The 23,447-nt window shown below is 40.9% G+C and overlaps 2 protein-coding genes and 1 pseudogene across 3 annotated transcripts in view; 2 read left to right on the top strand and 1 right to left on the bottom strand.

Moving 5' to 3' along the window:
* DEFB128 (defensin beta 128) overlaps nucleotides 1-2,651 on the top strand; it is a 40,056-nt gene extending 37,405 nt beyond the window's left edge. Inside the window, exons 1-2 of one of the 2 annotated variants that reach the window (XM_019458891.1) lie at nucleotides 710-1,022; nucleotides 2,313-2,651. In XM_019458891.1, the coding sequence (XP_019314436.1) occupies nucleotides 971-1,022; nucleotides 2,313-2,548 (288 nt within the window). In that variant the 5' untranslated portion in view covers nucleotides 710-970 and the 3' untranslated portion in view covers nucleotides 2,549-2,651. Of the gene's footprint in view, nucleotides 1-709; nucleotides 1,023-2,312 lie in introns of those variants that run through there. The other variant, XR_002082526.2, reaches the window with a different exon arrangement.
* A 105-nt stretch (nucleotides 2,652-2,756) lies between these two features.
* LOC109272222 (lupus La protein homolog) lies at nucleotides 2,757-9,842 on the top strand (annotated as a pseudogene).
* A 10,339-nt stretch (nucleotides 9,843-20,181) lies between these two features.
* DEFB127 (defensin beta 127) lies at nucleotides 20,182-22,006 on the bottom strand. The gene is made up of 2 exons (XM_019458889.2): nucleotides 21,958-22,006; nucleotides 20,182-20,435 (listed from the first exon to the last, which is right to left on the bottom strand). Exons 1-2 carry the CDS (start codon nucleotides 22,004-22,006, stop codon nucleotides 20,182-20,184), a joined length of 303 nt encoding a protein of 100 aa, XP_019314434.2.
* Between the last annotated feature and the right edge of the window lie 1,441 nt (nucleotides 22,007-23,447).

Below are 23,447 nucleotides of genomic sequence, written 5' to 3'. Positions count from 1 at the left end.
GAATCCGAAACAGGCTCCAGGCTCCGAGCTGTCAGCACAGAGCCCGACGCGGGGCTCGAACTCACGGACCGCGAGATCATGACCTGAGCCGAAGTCGGCCGCTTAACCGACTGAGCCACCCAGGCGCCCCAAGAGAGATTTAAATGTGCAAAGAAACAGGTTGTGGAAGTAACAAGTTGGGTTGAGGCACCCACACCAATTTGGCAGAAACATAAGTGGTTCTCTAAAATGCCTAGAGAGGTGAGCAGAGACTAGCAGGGACTAGTTCATAATGCGTTGAACACTGTACTAATGAGATCTGATTTTTTTTTTTTTAATTTGCTCTTTTGAAAGACTTCATTTGTAGAATTGCTCTGTACTGGAGAAGACTTCATTGGAGACTCCAAAGTAATACCAATCTATCTGGGCAAACCTTAAGGCAGTCTTAAGATGCATTAAGACTAGATGACTTTCTGGAAGTTTCATACGTAAAAATACTATTTTTCCTACGATAGTTTCATACAGTAAAAAAATCACTATTGGATGTGTGTATCTGTCTGCCTTTATCAGCTAATGATTTACTTAATCTTCCAAATGGGTTACTTTTGCGAGTAAAAGTTGGCACCAGCTGGATGGGACATTGGAACAAGAGGAATAAACTAGGACTGACTCACACAAATAAGGACATATGACCAACCAATTGGGCTGATGGCCCAGGTGGAGAAATCAATGTTCCTGCTCTCTGGGAGCTCACATCCTGAGTAAAGAAGAGTGGGTGTGATGCGATGGAACATTCTGTAACTGTGAACTCCAAATATGGGAATGAAGGTAGGGTAGACTTGGATTTCCTGTCCGTCCATATGGGTTAAAACGAGAGCTCAGAATGCTGATAGCACCCAAAACTCTAGTTTCGTTCTTGAAAGACCGTGTGTGACAGAGATCGCCGGGCAACGAAATTGTGCTGCCTGTTTCTCTTGGGAAGTCTGTAAACATGAAGCTGTTTCTGGTTCTCATTGTGCTGCCCTTTGAGGTCCTACCAGCAGGTAACTTGTCCAAATGTACCATGAAACCCTAGGAGATACTACTCTGTCTGTAGGAGCGGGGCCAGGGCCTTCAGATTGTTGCTGTCTTGCCCATGTCATCAAAAGTACCCACTCTCCCTGAGTCTGTGTCTTAGAAGAAAGCATTCAGGGTGGTAAGAAGACATCAGGGCTGTACTCTTGGAAGTCCTTTCCAAAGGGAGGCATGAACCCATCCTCTAGAATGATCTTTGTAATTGAACATAGTTTTCACACAGGAACCTCACCATGCCTTTTTCCGTCCAAACTCATTTTCAGCCTATGCTACAACAGTAATGAGAACAGTACAAGCTTTGGAATCATGTAGATGTGAAGTTAAAATATATCTTGACCACTGATTAGTTGTATGAACCGAGCTAATTATTCCCTTTGAATTTCAGTTTTCTCATCTGTCGATTGAGTATGGATGACCCAGTTTCATAATGATTGAATTTCATGTGAGGAAATGTCTCTTTTCTCCCTCTTTGTTCTGTGAGCTTGTCCAAATATGGGTACAGGGGCAAATAAAGATTAGAAACAGGCGATTTAGGACCTCCGTACAATACTCCGAATAGTTTGGATCTCTAGGGAGATGGGTACTCATGGAATTGGGTTTGATTCCCTGGGCAACACATTTATTTGAGACAAAAAGGAGGAGAGAGAGAGAGAGAGAGAGAGTGAGAGAGAGAGCAGAGCCAGGAGGAGCATGGTTATGAAGACACAGAGGCTGGATAAAGGAAGTTCTCTGCAGCATTTATTGTGGAGACCCACAAGGTGTTGGCAAAGGGAGATTTCTGCTGCCCGTGTCAATGACTGTGAAACCCACTGTCTCTCTTAACTTAAAAAGCCCTGTCTGTGATACTCTTTTAAAGGTTAACTTGGCTTTGAGTCATGCCACGGTGGCAAGTTGGCACTCTTTGGGGACACTGGACCCGGGTAAGGCTGAGCGAGTACTGACTTTGGGGCATGGGAGACAGAGTCAGATTTGCCAGAGCCCAGGGGTGGGACATAACAACAGTTGGTAACCATGCGTTGGTCTCTCTTTTCTGGTCATATAGGTTCTGATGTTCTCAGAGATAACTGGGTATTGGCTAGGAGCCTGGGGCTTTGATGTCCTTAATTTGGGATGATTTGCCAGGAGGAGGCGCTTCGTTTTCTCTCACCAGCATATGGTTGACTTTGGAACCACAGGAGGCCAAAACTTACGGGAACCACACACGCCTTCTACTCTGCCTCCGGAACTAATCTGCGTCCAATGTTGTTTTCTGTGCACAGATACGGCACGACCCAGGAAATGCTTTAGTAATATAACAGGCTACTGCCGGAAGAAATGCGAGATGGGGGAAATCTACGAAGTGGCATGTCGAAATGGGAAATTATGTTGTGTTAATGAAGGCGAAAACAAAAAACACAAGAAAGCCCCAAAGTCACCTTCCTTTTTGGTACAGCCTGATGGGAAGACGGACTATGTTATTTTACCCACCACCACACTTCTTACAATCCAGATATGAGTCAGGGGCTGGCTCCGCTGGTCTCCACTCTTCCTAAACCAGAAACACCACCTCTTCGGACATCCTGGGGCAAGAGATGTATCTACTTCTTCTGTGACCTTGATTCTCCACATAATAAAGTTTTTTTTTTTTTTGCTTTGCTCTGGATTTATTTATTAATGTATTCACTTATTTTTTTGATCACTTTAAACATAAAGGAATAGTTATCATGTTCCAGGCATTCATCACACTGGTAACGTGGGTGACGTAGAGATGAAAAGAACATATAGGTAGAGGTGGAAGTTAGCCACCTAACTTTTCTGCATCGTCTGTGCAATTTCATAGCATTTCAAATATTGCTCCTTTTATTTATGTATTTTTGTTTTTGAGAGAGAAAGAGAGAGAGAGAGAGCATGTACGAGGGGGAGGGGCAGAGAGAGACAGACTCTTAAGCAAGCTTTGTGCCCAGTTGGGAGCCCACCATGGGGCTCCACCTCACGACCCTGAGATCATGACCTGAGCCGAAATCAGGAATTGGACACCTAACTGACTGAGCCACCCAGATGCCCTACTCTTAGTCTAAGCAGATCTAAATGTCCCAGCTTTGGGGGGGGGGGGGGGAGGGGGGGTGGTGGTGAATACAGGGGGTTTGGCTAACAAACAAGAATTCATTAGAAGAAGGCATGATGTTGGAATATTTTCATAGCATTTATTGGTCAGGTCTAATGGACAGTAATGATAGCTAGTGATAGTTCCAATACAGGTTACCCCTCCTATCCAAAAGTAGAGTTGATCCTAGGAGACCTTTCATAGGCCAAAATGGTGTAAAGTGAAGAAGCAATTACCACGAACTTATATGGAAAAGTATTTGAGTGTGCTGGACCCAAAAAATAACCACTCTTAGGCTTTTCAGATACCTTTGGACACATCTTGCTAATGGATGCACAGAATAAATCAAGATAAAGCACTGATGCCCCCAGACACAGTTCAAAGCTATGATGGTTTCATGCTGAGATGCTGAATGTAGGTCCTTGGAAAGGAGCTTGGCGGGGGGGGGGGGGGGGGGGGGGGGGGCGGGGGGGTGGTCCACTCTCACTGCTCACGGTGCCCACAGCCTCTGTAATGGTTTGCTGCAAAACCAACATTGGGTGCTATTTTTGCTTTTTGCCTTTTTAATGCAGCAGGCAATATCTTCTTCAGATCCCTTGCAGTTAGTGAAAACAGGTAGTAATGCAGGTGTTTTGTAGAAGTGAGGTCGCGTAACTGGGAACTTTCAAAAAGTGGGGGGCACCTGTATGTCGTTTGAAGCTCATATAATGTGTATGGTCCATTTCCTTTTTTAGTAGCAATTTGAACATTCAGTTGATGCAATTTTAAGGCTCTTTTACTCTTAGAATCTTTAAAACCGTTACATATTCAATAGTTTGTGAACAGTGAAATTTACAAGCTCTCAGTTTCAAGGTGAATGCGGTCTGCGGGTCTGATGTGAAATTCAGTGACCACAGTTGAGCACACTATGTCCTATAATTGAAATGGGCTAGGACGGTAGGACTTAAGTGTTCTCTCTCTTTTTCTCACATACACTCACAACAAAACAAAAAACCAAAACCCAAACCCCCAAAACCACTAGGTCAAGATGAAGAGGTAATGGGTGTGTTAATTAACCAGATGGGGAGAGAGTCCTTTCATGCCATACACATATATCAAAGCACCATGATGCACACTTTAAATATCTTACAATTTTTAAAAAATTTTTTTTAACGTTTATTTATTTTTGAGACAGAGAGAGACAGAGCATGAACGGGGGAGGGTCAGAGAGAGGGAGACACAAAATCTGAAACAGGCTCCAGGCTCTGAGGTGTCAGCACAGAGCCCGACGCGGGGCTCGAACTCAACGGACTGCGAGATCATGACCCGAGCCGAAGTCGGCCGCTTAACCGACTGAGCCACCCAGGCGCCCCAAATATCTTACAATTTGTAAGTCAATTCTGCCTCAGTAAAAACTGCAAATAAATAAATAAATAACTGTGTGGAATTTAAAGCCTCATACATGAGAGAGACATATTTAAGAAGCTTCTCATGAGCGAGGCAAACTTTCAGTAAGTGATGATGCCCTCCAGATGAACAGAACAGAATATTTTGTGGTGACATCCATTAATGTTGCTTGGTTAAAGTATTGGCCAGAAATAACTTTTGTGGAGCCAACATTTGCTCATCTGAGATAAAGAAATCAATGGGCCTTATCCCTCCATGCGCAGCACCCAGCTTGTCTCACTGGGACAACAGAGAGACACATATTTAGGTGGATACGTTAACATTTTAAGGATCTACGAAGATCTTACTTTTAGTCGTTGTGGATTTTGAGAATTCTGGAGACATGTACAGGAAACCAGGACCAGACTAAATTGTAGAAATTTAGAAATTATTTTGTTGATGATTTCGCCATAGGAACTAATGTATGACTGTTTCAGTCTAACTCTCAGAGGGGTTTTTCAAGGGGCCCAGATAAGAAAGCCCGTTCTTTATCTCAATACTTCATAAGCCCCTCTTTTTCAGTATTCCGTCACTGTGGATCACCAGAGGCATTTTTAGGGAGGGTCCATTTTGTCACCATGGTATGAACAGGGATCTTGTCCATTGTCTTTAATCTATGTGTGTCCTCTATTCTGTATGAGTCCATTGATAAATTAGATACACGAATCTGTTTTGGCTTAGTTTCAGATCAACCAGTGAAGTGTTGTTGCCTGAGTCAGGAGCGAGGTGTAATGAACTGAACAGATGAATTAAGCCTCAAACTCCGCTTTGAGTGGTGGACCTAATCTTTGCTTGGACTTTCCCCCTATGATACTTTTTGTATCCCCTTTATACTCATAGAAGAGTGGATGTGGTCAGTATTGTTAGATACATTTTTTTTGGTCCTTATTTTTATATACAAAGTTAAGTTGAAATCCGATACTTTTATTATGTATCCTGTGGCACAGGCAATATTATTAGTGCCTTATTTCTTTTGGATCTTAGAACACTCTCTGAAGTCTTATTTATAGAATATTGTGAAATTTCCAGAATGTTCCAGATACATTTTTCTAAGAAGTCTCAGCATTTGGGACCACTATCTCTTTGGGGCAGGGGTGGTCTTGGACAAAGATCATGAAAGGTGCCAGAGATAGTAATCATTTCCCATCCACATTCACACCTTCTTAGAAAGTTTGCTCATAGCCTTTCTCAGGGAATCTATTTCAATACGCCCTGGCAAGAGAGTAGAGGGCCAGAGAACCTTATTTTGACTACGAGTAATTGGACCAGGGTGGATGACAGATGTATATGTAGAGACTGAACTCTTTTGGATATCCAGGTTGGGTCCTGGTGCACTGATGAATAGGAAAAGATAGAAAGAGAAAGTGAGGGAGGGAAGGCGGGAGGGAGGGAGAGAGAGAGAGAGAGGGAGAGAGATTTCTAGTTACTGGTTCTAGACCTTTAGGCCTCATGTAATTACTAATATTTCTTATGATAGGTGGGCTTGAGTGGGCATATGTTCCTATGACCTCATATCTAAGACATGAAAATTGTGTATAGGGCAAGTTTTCAGGCACAGAGGTACAAATAGAAGGTTTGCTCATTAGTAATACTTAATTAGTAAAGACTAGGGTGGGGCGCCTGTGTAGCTCAGTTGGTAAGCATCCATCTTCAGCTCAGGTCATGATCTCGCGGTCCATGAGTTCGAGCCCTGTGTCGGGCTTTATGCCCAACAACTAGTTTTAGAGATAACCAAGTACTTAAGAGACGCCATGTTCAAAGCAACTTTATGATGATATTTTGTGTTTGTAGTTAAGTTCTAATTTAGCTTCGATTACTCAGTGGCCCTTGGGAATATGTAGATATTCATTGACCCAGTGTGATACTTTTCAAGCTTTCTAAAAATAGCCAATAAATATTAGAAAACATGATCAGAGCACCTGGGTGGCTCAGTTGGTGAAGTGTTTGACTCTTGATTTTGGCTCAGATCACGATCTCATGGTGGTGGGATTGAGCCCCAGGTCAGGCTCTCCACTGACAGCATGGAGCCTGCTTGGGATTCTCTCTTTCCCTCTCTCTCTGCCCTTCCCCCACTCATTCTCTCTCTCCCTCTCTCAAACTAAATAAACATAAACAAGAAAAAAAAAAAAGAAAACACGATCAAACGAGTGGAAAATGATTGTATGGAATAATAATTCGGATATTATTAAATAATCCCTCCCAAATAGTGCAGGTTAGATAAATGTGAAAAGCCCAGATGCCATTAAGTAATATTTCCTGAGTCCAAGAATCAGGTCATGTAAGAGTTACGTACATCTGAAATCGCTACCTTATGTCAAAATGGAAGCACAGAAATGATAGTACAGCTGTCTTGTAGCACTTTTTTTTTTTTTTTTTTTTTTTTTTTTTTTTGCTATCTTTCAGCCTGGTAAGGGTTGGAAGGCAATTACCTATAACTTCTACAAATAAAAATGAATTACAATGTATAGTTAAAGTATAGTTAACCAGTTTGAAGTAGTAAAATGTAAATTTAGTAATGTATCTGTATTCTTTAGTTAAGGTTAGTGGTATAAGCATTGCCATGCTGGGAAAGCTCCCTCCCTCCTAGAAAAACCACATTTTATTTATTTTTTTTATTAAAAACATTTTTTAATGTTTATTTTTGAGAGAGAGAGAGCGCGCATGAGTGGGGGAGGAGCAGAGAGAGAGGAAGACACAGAGTCCAAAGCAGGCTCCAGGCTGAGCTGTCAGCACAGAGCCCGACGCAGGGCTTGAACCCACGAACCGTGAGATTGTGACCTGAGCCAAAGTCGGACACTTGACCGACTGAGCCACCCAGTCACCCCTATTTATTTTTTTAAAGTTTATTTCTTTATTTTGAGAGGGAGAGAGAGAGAGAGAGGAGAGAGAGAGAGAGAGAGAGAGAGAGAGAGAGAGAGAGAGAGAGAGAATGCACATGCAAGTGGGGGAAGGGGCAGAGAGGAGAGAGAGAATTCCAAGTAGGCTTTGAATGCCTGATGTGGGGCTCGAACCCATGAACTGTGAGATCATGACCTGAGCTAAATTGAGTCAGACGCTTAACTGGCTGAGCCATCCAGGTGCCCCCAAAAAGCATATGTTAAGTAATATGCAATTAATGACTTACACAGACACACAGAATATCCCCCAAAGTTCGCACAAAGCCAATCTTTATTTTAAAAAGCTAATGTACAGTGAATATTGGGCATTACCCAAATTAGAAACTGTGGGGCTTCAAAGGACATCATGGTGAAAATGTAAAGGTAATCCACAGAATGGGAGAAAATTTTTGCAAATCATGTATCTGATAAGGGACTTGTATCTAGAATATATAAAGACCTATTGCATCTCAATAAAAAAAAAGACAACCCAATTAAAAAGCATACAGAAAATGGCCCCTATCTTTATGTGCATTAGGGCAACTGGTAGTGCTGGGAAGTGGATACATAGCTGTCTGTTGTCACTGTTAGTGACCTCAGGTCTGTGGAACGGGACCTTAAAGACAGCCAGAATGGGTGAAATGGTGATAATGGGGGGGTGGGGTGGAAGGCTGCTCTGGAGGCCAAAATCTGTCGTCAAATTGAGTAAGATTTTGGTGACTTCAGTGTGCCACGTGATAAAATCTTAAAGGCATGGATCAAACTGAATAAGGGTTGGTTACCTTTAAAGATAATGATAAAATTCATCTAGCCATCTAACCATTATAGAAGCATTGAGCAAACCAAAGGAAGGACTCATGGAAATAAGTGAAGCTAAAACTAAAATCAGAAGATCTCCAAGCAAACCTCATCTTGAAGTGACTGATGAGCATAAAAATGATACCAAAAAAGATCTGTTTATATTAAAAACTTCCCAACTGATGCAACTCTTGATGACATACAAGGGTGATCAGAGATAAAGGCCAAATACTAAATATTCAGATGAAAAGAACATTGCACCAAGTATTTAAGGGATCAATATATGCTGTGTTTGATACTATTGAATCTAAGAAGTTTGTTGAGACTCCTGGACAGAAGAACAAAGACAGGGACTTGATAATACTTTTCAAGGAAGACTACTTTGGAAGGAGAAGCAGAAGCAGAAGCAGAAGAGAAGAAGAAAGAGAAAAAAAAGGCAGAGGGAGTGAAGGAGGAGGGTAGGGAGAAGGAGAAGGATGGTGAGGAGGAGGAGGAGAAAGAAAAGGAAAAAGAGGAAGAAAGAAGGCAAAATGAAAAGGCTAAATTGTATCCCAAACAAGAGAAAGAAGAAAAACAAAAGTTAGCAGAAAGTGCTGAAATGAAATCTCTAGCAGAAAAGATTGGATGCTTGATGAAATTTCGGGGGAGCTTAGATGAACAGACCGTAGAGAAGATTTGCATATCTTTAAAAAAAATTTTTTTTAAATGTTTTATTTATTTTTGAGACAGAGAGAGAGAGAGACAGAGCATGAACGGGGGAGGGGCAGAGAGAGAGGGAGACACAGAATCCAAAGCAGGCTCCAGGCTCTGAGCTGTCAGCACAGAGCCCGACGCAGGGCTTGAACCCATGGACCGTGAGATCATGACCTGAGCTGAAGTTGGATGCTCAACCGACTGAGCCACCCAGGCGCCCCTTGCATATCTTTTTCTTAAATCATGGTGAAATAAAATGGATAGACTTTGTCAGAGGAGCAAAAGAGGGAATAATTCTATTTAATGAAGGAGCTAAGGAGACATTGGATAAAGCCAAAGATGCAAATGATGGTAACTTATAATAAAGGAACAGAGAAGTGATCTGGGAAGTACTAAAAGGAAGACATGGAACCAGAAGCATTGAAAAAAGTCATAAATCTGGGATGCCTGGGCGGCTCAGTCAATTGAGCATCTGACTTTGGCTCAGGTCATGATCTCATGGTTTGTGAGTTCGAGCCCCACGTCAGGGTCTGTGCTGATGGCTCAGAGCCTGAAGCCCGCTTCGGATTCTGTGTCTCCTCCTCTCTCTGCCCCTCCCCTGGCTCATGTTCTGCATCTCTCAAGAATAAATAAACATTAAAAAAAAAGAGAAAAAAGTCATAAATCAATAAGAATCCCTAAATAAGTGGAAGTCTAAAGGTCTCAGCTTTAAAGGACAAAGAAAGGGAAATAAAGCTGTCTGGAATGGGCAAAGAAAAGTTCAGGGCAAGAAAACTAAACGTGATAGTGATTATGAACGTGATAAAAATGGCGCAGCTGGCCGAGGAAAAAGAGAGCAAGAGCAGAAACAAAGAAGAAGCTGCGTGGAAACAACAGAAAACAAAACAATGGTCGCTGGCGACCAACAAGTATAGGAAACAAGTTTTTAAGTCATTTTAATTAGAGATTTTAAGCTGCTCTTGTCTTTGGAGGGTTTTAGAAAGAAAACTGAGGGACACCTGCGTGGCTCAGTTGGCTAAGCCTCTGACTTTGGCTCAGGTCATGATCTCATAGTTTGAGAGTTCAAGCCCCACCTCGGGCTGTCAGCACAGAGCCCACTTCGGATCCTCTGTCCCCTTCTCTCTCTGCCCCCTCCCCTGCTCATTCTCTCTCTCTCTCTCCCTCTCAAAAAGATAAATAAACATTAAAGGGGCGCCTGGGTGGCTCAGTCGGTTAAGCGTCCGACTTCAGCTCAGGTCACGATCTCACGATCTCACCATCCGGGAGTTTGAGCCCCGCATCGGGCTCTGGGCTGACGGCTCAGAGCCTGGAGCCTACTTCCGATTCTGTGTCTCCCTCTCTCTCTGCCCCTCCCCTGTTCATGCTCTGTCTCTCTCTGTCTCAAAAATAAATAAACGTTAAAAAAAAAAGATAAATAAACATTAAAAAAAAAGAAGAAAACTGAATTACGTCCCCTTCAATGTCACCTGTCAGAAAGGAAAACTTTTTTGTTGTTTAATGTGTCTTTTTTGTTATCCAAATGACGATTAAAAAAAAAATATTCTGGGGCGCCTGGGTGGCGTAGTCGGTTAAGCGTCCGACTTCAGCCAGGTCACGATCTCGCGGTCCGTGAGTTCGAGCCCCGCATCAGGCTCTGGGCTGATGGCTCGGAGCCTGGAGCCTGTTTCCGGTTCTGTGTCTCCCTCTCTCTCTGCCCCTCCCCCGTTCATGCTCTGTCTCTCTCTGTCCCAAAAATAAATAAATAAATAAAAAGTTTAAAAAAAAAAAAATTCTGTTTGTGTTATTTAAAACATTTTTTTTAATGTTTATTTATTTTTGAGAGAGACAGAGACAGAATGCGAGTGGGTTAGGGGCAGAGAGAGGGAGTCACAGAATCCGAAGCAGGCTCCAGGCTCCGAGCTGTCAGCACAGAGCCCGACGCGGGGCTCAAACCCACGAGCTGTGAGATCGTGACCTGAGCTGAAGTCGGACGCTCAACCGACTGAGCCACCCAGGCGCCCCTCTGTTTGTGTTATTTTAGATGATTTAAGTGTCAAAAGAAAGATTCTTCCACTAAATTGCTTTTATAAGCAATGAGAATGTGTTAGTACAAACTAATAAAATATATATACAATATGAAAAGAAAAAAATGGACAAAAGATCTGATAGATATTTCTCCAAAGAAGTTACATCACAAATGACCAGTAAATGCATGAAAAAAATACGCAACATCACTAGCCATCAGGTAAATGCAAGTCAAAATCATGACATACCATTTCACTCTCACTGGGATTGCCATAATCAGAAAGGCAGATAATAACAAGTTTTTTTTTTAATGTTTTTAATGTTCGTTTACTTTTGAGAGAGACAGAGACAGAGTGTGAGCGGGGGAGGGGCAGAGAGGGAAGGAGACACAGAATCGGAAGCAGGCTCCAGCCTCTGAGCTATCAGCACAGAGCCTGATGTGGGGCTCCAACTCATGAACCGTGAGATCATGACCTGAGCCAAAGTTGGATGCTTAACCAACTGAACCACCCAGGTGCCCCTACAAGTCTCAGTGTGGATGTAGAGGACTTGGAACCCTCATACCCTGCTGGTGGGGCTATAAAATGGTGCAGCCATATTGGAAACCAGTCTGGTGGTTCTTCAAATGTTAAACATAGATTTAAACGATCTGACAATTGCACTTCTAGTTATATATGCAGAGAAATGAAAACATACTTCCACATAAAGCCTTGTGTTCATAGCACCATTATTGATAATAGTCTAGGTCACATGTCTGCACCCTAGGAGCAACTTTGGTTTTTTTTGTTTGTTTTTAACAACTTTAGATTGTACAGACTCATTCCTACAACCAAAATAAGAATTGTGTTGAAGAAGTGTTTAGAAGCCAATACCCTGACAGTTGTCCATGACACTAGTTTTGAAATAAGAATTCAGGAGCAAGAATAAAGAATTCTTCCTTTCATGTGGCTGGAGCTAGAGTAGATTTTCAGGGACAGAATCAGAGTAATTGGCCTAGCCTTAGAGATCCCACTAGAAAGGGAACAGGCGTGTTGTGAGGAGACACTGCACTACAACCTACAGTGCTTGATTTTTGAGGAAACGAGAGACACCGCTCTTGGGTTACAGTTCAAGGAAAAAATTCGATATTTCTCAGGGCAATGTCTCAGCTTCAGAGCCACCTCAATGTGATCACACCACATTCCCAGGCACAGAAGACACAGTCACCTTTCCCTCTAAGAGTGGGCTAGGTGAGGCAGAGAGTGAATTGGGGCATGAAATTGTAGCAAGGTCAGTGGACAGTAGGTGACTTGGACGACTGTATGGAAGGAAGCAGAATCAGCACCCTCTATAGTAGCTTAAACTAAGGAAGATTTATTTATTATTTCAACAGACTTACTATACACATCCAGTGTCGGAGGCTGCTGTCAGTTTGGTGTATTGTCAGGATCTCACTGAGCTTCATTTGTCAACTCTGCCGTAACTGTTAAAACTGTACTACTGGCTCAATCCATGGCTTCCAGAGTTCATTTAAGGGGCTTACATCAGCGGCTGATGTTGCGATAATGACACAACACAAGGACATACACTGTCCTTCAGGGAATGACGTCACCACCACCCAGTTTCTCATGTCACTGTGGGCTGAAACCAGGGAGTCATCCTCACTCCCACCACCTCCAATGAATAATCAACTACTATAAATCATAGCTACTAAGTACCTCTCAAATCTACCCACTCTGTTCCATCTTCACTATCTTGACTTTGGTCCAAGCCAGCTGTCTCCTGGCCCATTGTGGTACGTTGTATTTGTTCTCTCCCTATTTTCTCCCAGTTTCAATGCATTTTATTCACTCAATACAGAGCAATTTAAAAAGTGCAGACTTGACCACGTTATTCCCTGCTTAAAAAATTTTTTTTTTATCTTTCCATTGGTAACTTTATTATTTTTTTTTCCTGCTTAAAATTCTTAGTGGCTTCACTTCCTATTCCTCTTCAGTTAAAGATGAAAATGGTCTACTAGCCCCTGCCCTATTAGTCCGTTGGTCTTCTTCGCCCACATCTCCAACATCATCCTGTGTCCTGCAGTCTGCCCACGAGCCCTGTTTTTTCACTTTTCTTTCTTTGCATGTGGATGTCTAGTTGTTTAAGCACCATTTGTTGAAGAAACTACCTTTTCTCCATTGAATTGCTTTCCCTCCTTTGGCAAAGATCAGTTGACTATAAGTATGTGGGTCTATTTCTGGGCTCTCTATTCTGTTCTAGTGATCTGCTTGTCTTTTTCAACAATGCCACACCATCGTGATTACTGTAGCTCTGTAGTAAATCTTGATGTCTGGTAATGTCACTCTTCGAGACTGTTCTCTAAATAATGTATATGTTTTCGCAGTGATGTGTAAGCACCAAATTGGCACACTTTAAAATTATTTATGATTAAATAAACGTATTCTACAGGGAGAATTCTAGAGCTTGGAGAACTCCAAGTTTTACAGTCTGCATTGGTATGTGCGGATTCTGATACACGCATTTGTTTTAGGAACCGGTTCATAATGATTCCGCTTGCTTCAGGTCCCGTTGATGTTTCCAAACCCTCAAGTGCTATCTATTTCCATGTGTAAATAGTGGATTTGAACTTAACAATGATCCCGGAGTGATTGTAAAGATACAAAGAAACAGCACTAGTGTTAGTTACTTCAGTTCTGTCATTCTGTGTGATCACTTTTGTGTTTATCCAAACAGTGAAAGAGAATGCAAGTTGTAATATTTTTGTATGGTTAGTACCAATTTTAATTCACATATGAAATATTTTTATGGATTTGAATTGTATATTTAAGATTGAAATTTATTCTTCTTTTAGGTTTTATTTTAGTTATTGATTTAAAAAATGTTTTTAATGTTTTTATTTTTGAAAGGGGGTGGAGGGGCGGAGAGAGAGAGGGAGACACAGAATCCGAAGCAGGCTCCAGGCTCTGAGCTGTCAGCACGGAGCCTGACATGGGGCTCGAACCCATGAACCATGAGATCATGACCTGAGCTGAAGTCAGATGCTTAACTGACTGAGCCACCCACGTGCCCCAAGGTCTTATTTTAAAATAAAAAAATAGAGATGCCTGGGTGGCTCAGTCGGTTAAGTGTCCAACTCTTGACTTTGGCTCAGGTCATGATCTCACAGTCATGAGACTGAGCCTGGCATCATGCTCTGTGCTGGGCTCGAAGCCTGCTTAAGGTTCTCTCTCTCCCTCCCCCTCTGCCCCTCTCCCACTTGTGCACTCATGTGCTTGCTCGCTCTCCCTCAACATAAAAGAAAATAAATTAATGAAAATTATTGCTAATTTTTACATGATTATTACAGGCAGATTTTGTTGTATATTGTATTTTATTGCGTGGCAATAAAAAGTGATCCACTCTCGGTGTCAGCTATGCGAAGGACTCCCCCCTACCCTTTTCTACTCCATCTTCCATGGGTTACTATCTCTGGGGAGGAGAGAGGGAAAGAGTAAATCCCTCTTTATGCGACTGGGCCAACACTGCAACATGCTCGTGCTCTGTGAGGTAACTGATGTGTTTTGTGTGGCAGGTGTTCAAATCTTAGCTTGTTCATGGGGTACCTGAGGGATTCTTTGAGACGCTCTTCAGGGACCTCCTACTGCCCAATTTCCCCTCCCCCCCCCCCCCCCCACCGCCTGGCATTACTGAGATAGAATTGATAGGTGACATTGTATAAGTTTGAGGTGTACAGTGTGGTGATCTGAAACATGTATATATATTACAAAGTGACTACCCTAATAAGGTTAGTTATCACCCCACATAATAATTATTCTGTTTTTGTGTGGTGAGAACATTCACGATCTACTGGCTTAGCAATGTTCAAGTATCTAACATAGTATTATTAACTGTAGTCACCGTGCTGTATATTACATCCCCAGAGCTTAGTCATCTTATCACTGAAAGTTTGTACCCTTTGACCAACGTCTTCCCATTTCCTCCACCCCAGCTCTTGCAACTACAATTCTACTCTCTGTTCCTGTGAGTTTGACTTTTTCAGGTGTTACATATAAATGAGATCACTTGGTATTTGTCTTTTTCTGTCTGAATTATTTCACTTGGCATAAAGCCCTTGAGGCCTATCTGTGTTGCAAATGGCAGGATTTCCTTATTTTTTAAAGCTGAATAGTATTTCAGTGTGTGCGTGCATGTGTGTGTGTGTGTGTGTGTGTGTGTGTGTGTGTGTATGTGTATCTATGTCGCATTTTCTTTATTCATTTATCCATTGACAAATATTTAGGTTGTTTCCACGTCTTGGCCATTGTAAATAATATTGCAATGAACATGGGAGTGCAGACATCTCTTTAAAATAGTTTTAGGGGCACTTGGGTGGCTCAGTCGGTTAAGTGATGATTTCAGCTCAGGTCTTAATCTCAGGGTCATGAGTTCAAGCCCCACGTTGGGCTCTGCACTGGGAGTGGAGCCTACTTAAAAAAAAAAATAGTTTTAAAATTTCTGTTGGATATATAACCAGAAGTAGGATTGCTAGATCACATGGTAGTTCTTTTTCTTTTCAATTTCAACTTTATATTATTATTTTTTTAGGTAGGTTTATTCAACTAGGTTTTTTGGGTTTTTTTTGTTTTTTTGTTTTTGAGTATAGTTGACACACGATGTTACATTAGTTTCAGGTGTACCACTGAATGATTTGACAAGTTTATACATTATACCATGTTCACCACAAGTGCAGCTACCATCTGTCCCTATTTTTAGTTTTTTGAGGAACCTTCCAGAAGGTTTTGAGGAACCTTCTGGAAACCCTTCCACACAGTTTTCCGCAGTGGCTATGCCAATTTGCCTCTCCACCAGCTGTCACACTAGGGTTTCCTTTTCTCCATATCCTTACCAGCCCTTCATATCTCTTATCTTTCTGATGATGGCTGTTCTAAAAGGTGTGAAATGATACCTCATTATGGTTTTGTTTTGTATTTCCCTGATGACTCGTGATGTTTAGCACTTTTTCTTGTACATGTTGGCCATTTGTATGTCTTCTTTGGAAAAAATGTGCATCCAGGTATTTTGCACACTTTGAAATTGGGTTGTTTGAGTTTCTGCTTTTGAGTTGTATGATTTCCTTGTGTATTTTGGGTATCAAATAATTAAGGGAGTATTGACATCATAGCAATATGAATATGAATAGAAATTTCCAAAAGTGTTGAGTATATTTTGACATTACGGTCTTTAAATGGGGCATTGGGGATCACTATTTATCAGAGGTCAAGAAAAGACCATGAGTCCACGTGTCACAAGTAGACAAAAAATGACAAAACCACTAACCATTAGGAATGCAAAACACATTCTTTATTAAGATAGAGAAGACACTAAGCAAATACCTTCCACAACTAACTATGGAACAAAAAATGACTGAAAAGACATTTAGATTCAGAGATTGATTGTAGAAGATAAAACATGATAGAATGGATACATCCCAGAAGACTACTGCCCCCCGAGTATCAGTAATTGTATAAATTTTAATTCTAAGAATTTAAGAACTAAATAATTGAATTCTTTTTGTTTGGCTGTTTGTTTATTAATTTTTGAGAGCGAGCACATGAATGGGGGAAGGGCAGAGAGAAAAGGGAACAGAGGATCCGAAGCGGGCTCTGAGTTGTCAGCACAGAGCCTGATGTGACTCAAACTCATGAGTCATGAGAACATGACCTGAGCTAAGTCAGACACCCAACTGACTGAGCCACCCAGGCACTCCTAGAGAATTGAATTCTTAGGTGGATTGGTTGGTCCCAATGTAGTTCGTAATAGAGTTTGAGCCAGTCTGTAATAAGATGAGAAAAATTGGAATAATGCAATGAGATTTTAAGTAATTTGAATGAATTCAGTTAAAAAAATTCATCCTATTTTTCCCTGCTATGTCATATGTACATATTTCTTGAAGGTAAAATTTCACTTTTGGAATCAAAGCCGACATATAATGTCACTTTTGGTGACATTTAAAGATAACTTAGTAAACGATGGTGATAACTAAAATTAAAAAAAATTTTTTTTAATGTTTTATTTATTTTTGACAGAGAGAGAGAGCATGAGTGGGGAAGGGGCAGAGAGAGAGAGAGGGAGACACAGAATCTAAAGTAGGCTCCAGGCTCTGAGCTGTCAGCCCAGAGCCCCATGTGGGGCTCGAACTCACAGACCGCGAGATCATGACCTAAGCTGAAGTCGGACGCTCAACCGTCTGAGCCACCCAGGTGCCCCTAAAATATTTTTTTCTAGGCAAGCCAGGACTAGAAGAATCATAAAAAAAGGTGGATATAAATGAAAAGCAAATGTCAGTTTTTAAGCCATACAAAATCTCATGGCAAGACAGAGGATCATATTGAGAACAAACTGTATGAGGGACAAGTGTGTAAACATTTCTGTGTATGATTTCTTTGTTTGTTTTCAAGTTGTGTTGTTTGACTTTGGTTTATATATCATCAAAGTAATGTTACTATACATGTAATAATAATTAATGGAGAAAATTGCATGGTCACCATGTGTCCTCATTGTCTTCATATAATCAAGGTTCTATTTATGTACTCATCTAAGAAAAGTGAGAAGGTTCATAATGTAAGAATGAATGTACTATATTCCAGAAATTTGTGGGACACTTCTAAAGCTGTGTATAGAAGGAAATTTGTAGCTTTAAAATGCTCATATTTGAAACAAAGGAAGGCTGTAAATAAGAGAGATAAACATCACCTAACAAAGTTAGAAAAAGAAAAGCATATTAAAACCAAGAAAGTAGAAATATGACATTCTATTATACACCCAAAACAGTGAATCTTATGGCACTGGAAGTTGGTTGAAAAACAAGTGGAAATAAAAACATTAATAAAAGTACTAAAGAAATGGAAGCTGGATCAAAAATTAACAAATAAAATTTAGTTTTTGTAAAGACTGATCAAATTGATAAGCAAATAGTGAGACTTACCAAGAAAAAACAATAAACAATGTCAGAAATGAAAAAGGAGACATCACTACATATCTTAATAAGCATTAAAAAGAAAAAGAAGATATTACAAATTATTTTAGGGCTGATACATTTAAAAATCATAGCAAAATGGGAGAAACAATAAAAACAAAAATATGAGTCGACTAAAAACATTACAATTGTCCTTTTAGCTTTTAAAGACACAGCCTATAATTAAAAAAATTCCTATAAGAAGTTGAATCTCAGTTGATTCTATCAAACATTCAAGGAAGAAATAACATGAGAGGCTCTTAGATAAATAGGAAAAAAGAGAATATGACCAAATTGGTTTTGTGTTTAGCTTTTAAAATCTAAGTAAACTTTTTTTTTTAAAGAACAGTTTTAGATTTATAGAAAAATTACAAAGGTTGTACAGAGAGCTTCTGTATACTCCTTAGCCAGTTTCCCCTTGCTGCTAACATCTTATATGTCACGGTGCATTTGTCACAGCTAAGTGCATTAGCATTAACTAAGCCCTACACTTATTCGAACTTCAGTAGTTTTTCCTTAATGTCCTCTTCCTGTTCCAGGAGCCCATCAGGGTATCACATTACCTTTAGTTGTCATGTCTCCTCAGCCTCCTCTGGTTGTGACAATTTCTCAGAAGTTTCTTGTTTTTGACAAATTTGACATGTTTGAGGAGTACTGGTCAGATATTTTGCAGAATGCCACTCAGTTTGGGTTTTTTCTGGCGATTTCCTCATTGTTAGGCTGGGGCTGTGGCTTTTAGGGAGGATGGCCACACAGGTGAAGTGCTGTTCTCATGACGTCATTTCACATGCTCATACTATCAACAGATTTCCCCATAGAATCTGAAGCATGGTTTTATCAGGCTTCTCCACTGTAAAATTACCGTTTTGCTCCTTTCCATACTCTACTCGCAGGAGGTAAGTGACTAAGCACAGCCCATACTGAAGGGAGAGGCAAAGCTCCCCCTCCTTGAGGAGGGAGCGTCTACATAAATTTACTTGGAATTCTTCTGCACAGAAAATCTGTCTTTTCTCGCCAATGTATTTATTTAATTTTTCAGATCAGTGTGGACTCCTGGATTTTATTTCTACATTGTATTACAATCCAATGCTATGTTATTTATTTTATTAGTCAAATCATCCCAACTTTGGTCGTTCAGAATTCTTTCAACCTAACTCCTGTGTCCCATTAACATGCCCCAGCCTTCTCAGTTTTAAAACACTTCCTGGCTTTCTGGCATTGCAAGGTGCTCTGGGCTCGTGTGTATTCCCTGCCCCAGCCCTAGAACGGGAGATAAGAGGGTGATTAAGAGAGCATATGCCACAAATTTGTGTGGTGGACGTTACCTTGGTGCAATGACGTAAGGAACAAAACTGGAAAACGAATGTGAAATGTAGTGGGAAAGGACATTTTTCATGTGAATCATATCCAGAAGGTATATCTTTAAGAATTAGGTGGACTGTATACATGAATTATCATTATGTCATCTTGTATTTCAAGACAGCAATAAAGTCTCATGCAATTGAAACCAATTCCTAAGTCCTTTACGTTTCCTCCAAACTTCAAAGGACTCCAGTCTCCAAAAGGATCCATTACTAGTGGTAACACATAAAATAACAACAAAGGAATAACTAAAAACTTATGTCTTGGAGTTATGTATTTATTTCTGCCTCTACCTTATATAGTGAGCTCCATAGTAGTGGAGTTTTATTCATCTCTGTCTTCACAGCTCACCGCTTTTGCATAGGAACTAAATAAATTAGATTACCCCATAGTTTGTCTTTGGGTACCTATTCATTGACCAAACAAAGTGCGTGTATATTCTTCTGAAACGTCCTGTTCCTTCCATTTGTTGATTTTGTTCTGTTCATGCAAATTGCCTTCTCACTAACACTTACCGGTTGAAATCATACACATTTTATAAGGCACCACTTTAATCTTAAATTCACTTGGCGATTTTCCCTGAATACTTGGCTTCACCTTTCCCTCTCCTGAATTCCATGACAACTTCCTTGAGTTTCTTGCTATAGTTTTTTTATGTGCTGGTTATATCCCCTTTCTAAGGGAGAGGTTCTGAGTTGTCCTTATCAGTTCATCACTTGGTGTATTGAGTATTCGATCTCTGATTAAAGAACAAACAAGTCAGAAAACTGGCAATGAGCTTTATTAGAATCTACTGTAAGGTCATTCTGGGGGGGGGGTGTCAAGGAATCAGAAGAAAGAAGATGTGGACCTCTTCAGCTTACTTTATTAGAATAGGTTGAGAAGTAAAGGAACAGAAAATTGTACTTGATTCAAGTAGAGTTTGCCTTGGGTCTTGAATAATTTTCTATGTTTATATCATAATCTTGAGGGAAAGTCACTGCATATGTCCTTGGCTTTGGACGAGGTGGCTTTGTAATTTTTTTACGTGCTTCCAGTTCCACGATATTGAGGCAACAGTATCTCCCATTCTCACATAGTACTTCACGTATTTCACTTATTTTGCATATTTTCCTGCAATATCCTCGTATATATTCACCCCAGCATCTCTTAAGTTGTTCAGTTACTGTGCATATAAAGAACAATAGGCCAATATCAGTGTTTGAGACTAAAAGGCAACTTTGGTCATGGGGAAGACAGAGGATGTTTGTAGGGATTAGGTGTATGGAAAACCTGCAGGCATATACTCATAATATCTTATGGAGGATGCTCCAAGAAGGTAAACCTCAGTGTTTATGTCTAACTGATCACTCATATTTATTTCCTCCTGGGTTTTGGGCTTCCATCCAACATCCAATGGACTCCCCCCAAAGCATCAGCTCTTGTTGGGAAAATAAAGGAACGGAAGCTTTGATTGCAGGGTATGGAACTATTACTCCATCTGGGAATCTCAGCACATCTGCCACTGTTTGGGTGCCGCAGGGCACCAATTCTCTACCACTGCCCCACCTGTAATGCCCAGAGAATAGTATTTGTTACTCTGTATTTATGTCTGAGTCAGACTGTGTTCTTGGGTTCATACTCCCTACCATGATCAAGAAAGACTGTCTTGTTGTTCAGTCAGGTGTTCTTTTCCCTCAGTAATACTCCTCCCCGATTCTCAGCATTGCACATTTTTGCCAGTGCAGGTCTTCCTTTGACTTCTATGTCATCATAATAATCTTGAACTTGTTTTACTCCTCTCTGAGTCCTCATTCCTCTTCCACTTCTAGAGCGAGAGTTTCTCCAATGTTCAGTCCCAGACTTTGCTCACCTTGATATATAGCCTTTTCTTTAGTGAACCTAAATACTTTTAGTGATCTACAGAGTTAAGATGTTCAGATTTTGGCTTCTGGACTTATACAATCCCCTGAGATAGACCCCAGAAGATGAAGACTGAAAACAAAGATGCTGCCTCCAACCCCAGATTCCAGAATTCCTTTGATTCTTAGGAGTTTGAGGGGCTGGGGACGGACCACTTCTAATCCTATAGTAAGAGCCAAATATAAGAGATCTGCTTTTGAAAGAGGAAAGAAAATGAATTTTTACGTTCTTAGTATGGGCCAAGCCTTATGCTGGATGTTTTACAAATGTTATTTAATAAAGCCCCTATGATCCAGGTGTCATTATCTCCACAATGAGGGAACTGAAGCTCAGAGAGCCTTTACCATTTATCCAAAGTTGACCAGCCAGTAGATATTGAAGGCATATTTCTCACACCTGACTCCACAGTTTGTGCTTCTTCCACTATCCACACACTGTAGACTAAAATATATATTGGAGTGGAAGAAAATATGGCTAGGTGGCAGAGTAAAAACTGTATCCTAATAAATAGGAGCATTCCTAGATATGGTCTCACTCCTTTCTATAATGACATCTTCCCAGAGGAAATTATGGCCTCTTTTCAGCTCTGTCAATACTTTTTTTTTTTAAAGAACAGTACCACGGTAGAAGGCATCAGGGAGAGGGAATTTCTGGTGAGGTTGGGTAGACCAGCCATCCCAAGGGGGCCTATCTTCTCCTGCCATGACTTATAAAATTCCCTTGGTTCTTAGAAATACTCCATCCCATTGTTGATTTGGGTGAGCCCCTGGAAAGCTCTGGATTACCTGTGGACTTCTGGAACAGCAGAATTGCAATGATCAGGAGGAGCTTCATGGCCAGGCTTGCCACAGGAGGTGGCAGCCAAAGCTCTTTGTCCAGTGGGTTGCACACCATGTCACCTTCCTCAGAGACTTGGATTCTTATGCACCAGACTAGAACGGATGGCATGATACGAAGTGTGTTCCCAAACTTCTGAACTGTGGGCTTCGTACCATGTGGGCGGGCACAGGAAATTTGAGGTCACCCACTTTCCCCCCACGTGGAATTCAGAGACACAGCATGTTCTACCCCATCTTATCTGATGCTTTCTGTCGGCTGTAGACTACTGGTGAGAATAATCTGTGCTTTCTGTACTTTGGCTGTCTGCCCTGTTAGACCAAGGTAGACATGTGCTCACATCTAGTTATGAATAAAAGAATACACACAATGAAGCATTCTCCATTGGCAGCATTCAGCTAAGTGTAGCATCTTTGGGTGTTGTGTCTGTCACTTCAGTCTGTCCAAAAGGCAGCCCACTTTCATCCTCACATCCTGGATATATTTAATGACTCACAGACAAGCAATATACAATGATAGAGGAATAATAAGATGACTACAATAAAATTTCATCTAGAAACAGCAGAAAGGGGGGAGAAGAGACAGAGGTAACACCGCAATAGAGCATTGTCCTGATGGACAATAGCAAGGGTTTCTCTCCTGCCAACATAGAGAATTCTTCGATTTGTATTTTTTCCATTCTGTTCTCTGGGAAGATTCCCTTTGTCCATGGATCTCAGTGGCTCTCTCTTGGAGGAGGTTGGGGGAGACTTCTTCTGGGGGATATGCTACTTTAGCAACACATTTCCTATTAGTGCAGGTATTGGAAATTATACGAATGATTTTGTTACCCAGGCTTTGATTTCTCTTGCGTTATAACTCGTTTGAAAGATAAGACTTTCCTTTGAATTGCTTTTAGTCATGTTCGTCTGTAAGATCAATCAATAAATAGTTTTGAATCATGGAAACTCATTTTAGATCCCAACCAGGGCACTGATATCGACAGAATAAGCTTCTGGAGATTATGCCATCTCTATGCTCATCCCTTAACTTAACAGTCTCTCACTCAGGCTCTGGCTGTAAGCATTCGATACGATAGCATCTGGACAGTGTAGATGAACTAATTGAGAGTGATCTCCATGAATTTATGGTAGTATCAACGTATGTGTTTGTGTGATGCCACCGGCAACACTGGTCTATCTAAATTCAGAAATGTACACAACATTAATTGCGTTAATGTAGGATTGTGGTGTCCAAGGAATTAAAGGACTAAAAGAAGAAGAACATAGGAGCCCTAGTTATTGGCTAGAGAGCTATTGAAGTAGATCACGGACTCTCTTCTGGTTAGAGACAGAAATATAAACAAAGTGGGGCTGATAAATTGATTTTTGAGCTTTCAAGATGAAGAGTTTATTTATGTTAACAAAATACATTGCTTGTGCAATGGAGAGAACATTCT

This window comes from Panthera pardus, unplaced genomic scaffold, assembly GCF_024362965.1.
Source record: "Panthera pardus isolate Hobbes unplaced genomic scaffold, ASM2436296v1 HiC_scaffold_25, whole genome shotgun sequence".
In the NCBI taxonomy this organism is placed as follows: Eukaryota; Metazoa; Chordata; class Mammalia; order Carnivora; family Felidae; genus Panthera; species Panthera pardus.
The sequence above is the reverse complement of the archived record's forward strand: the minus strand, read 5'-3'. Positions and strand labels throughout refer to the sequence as shown.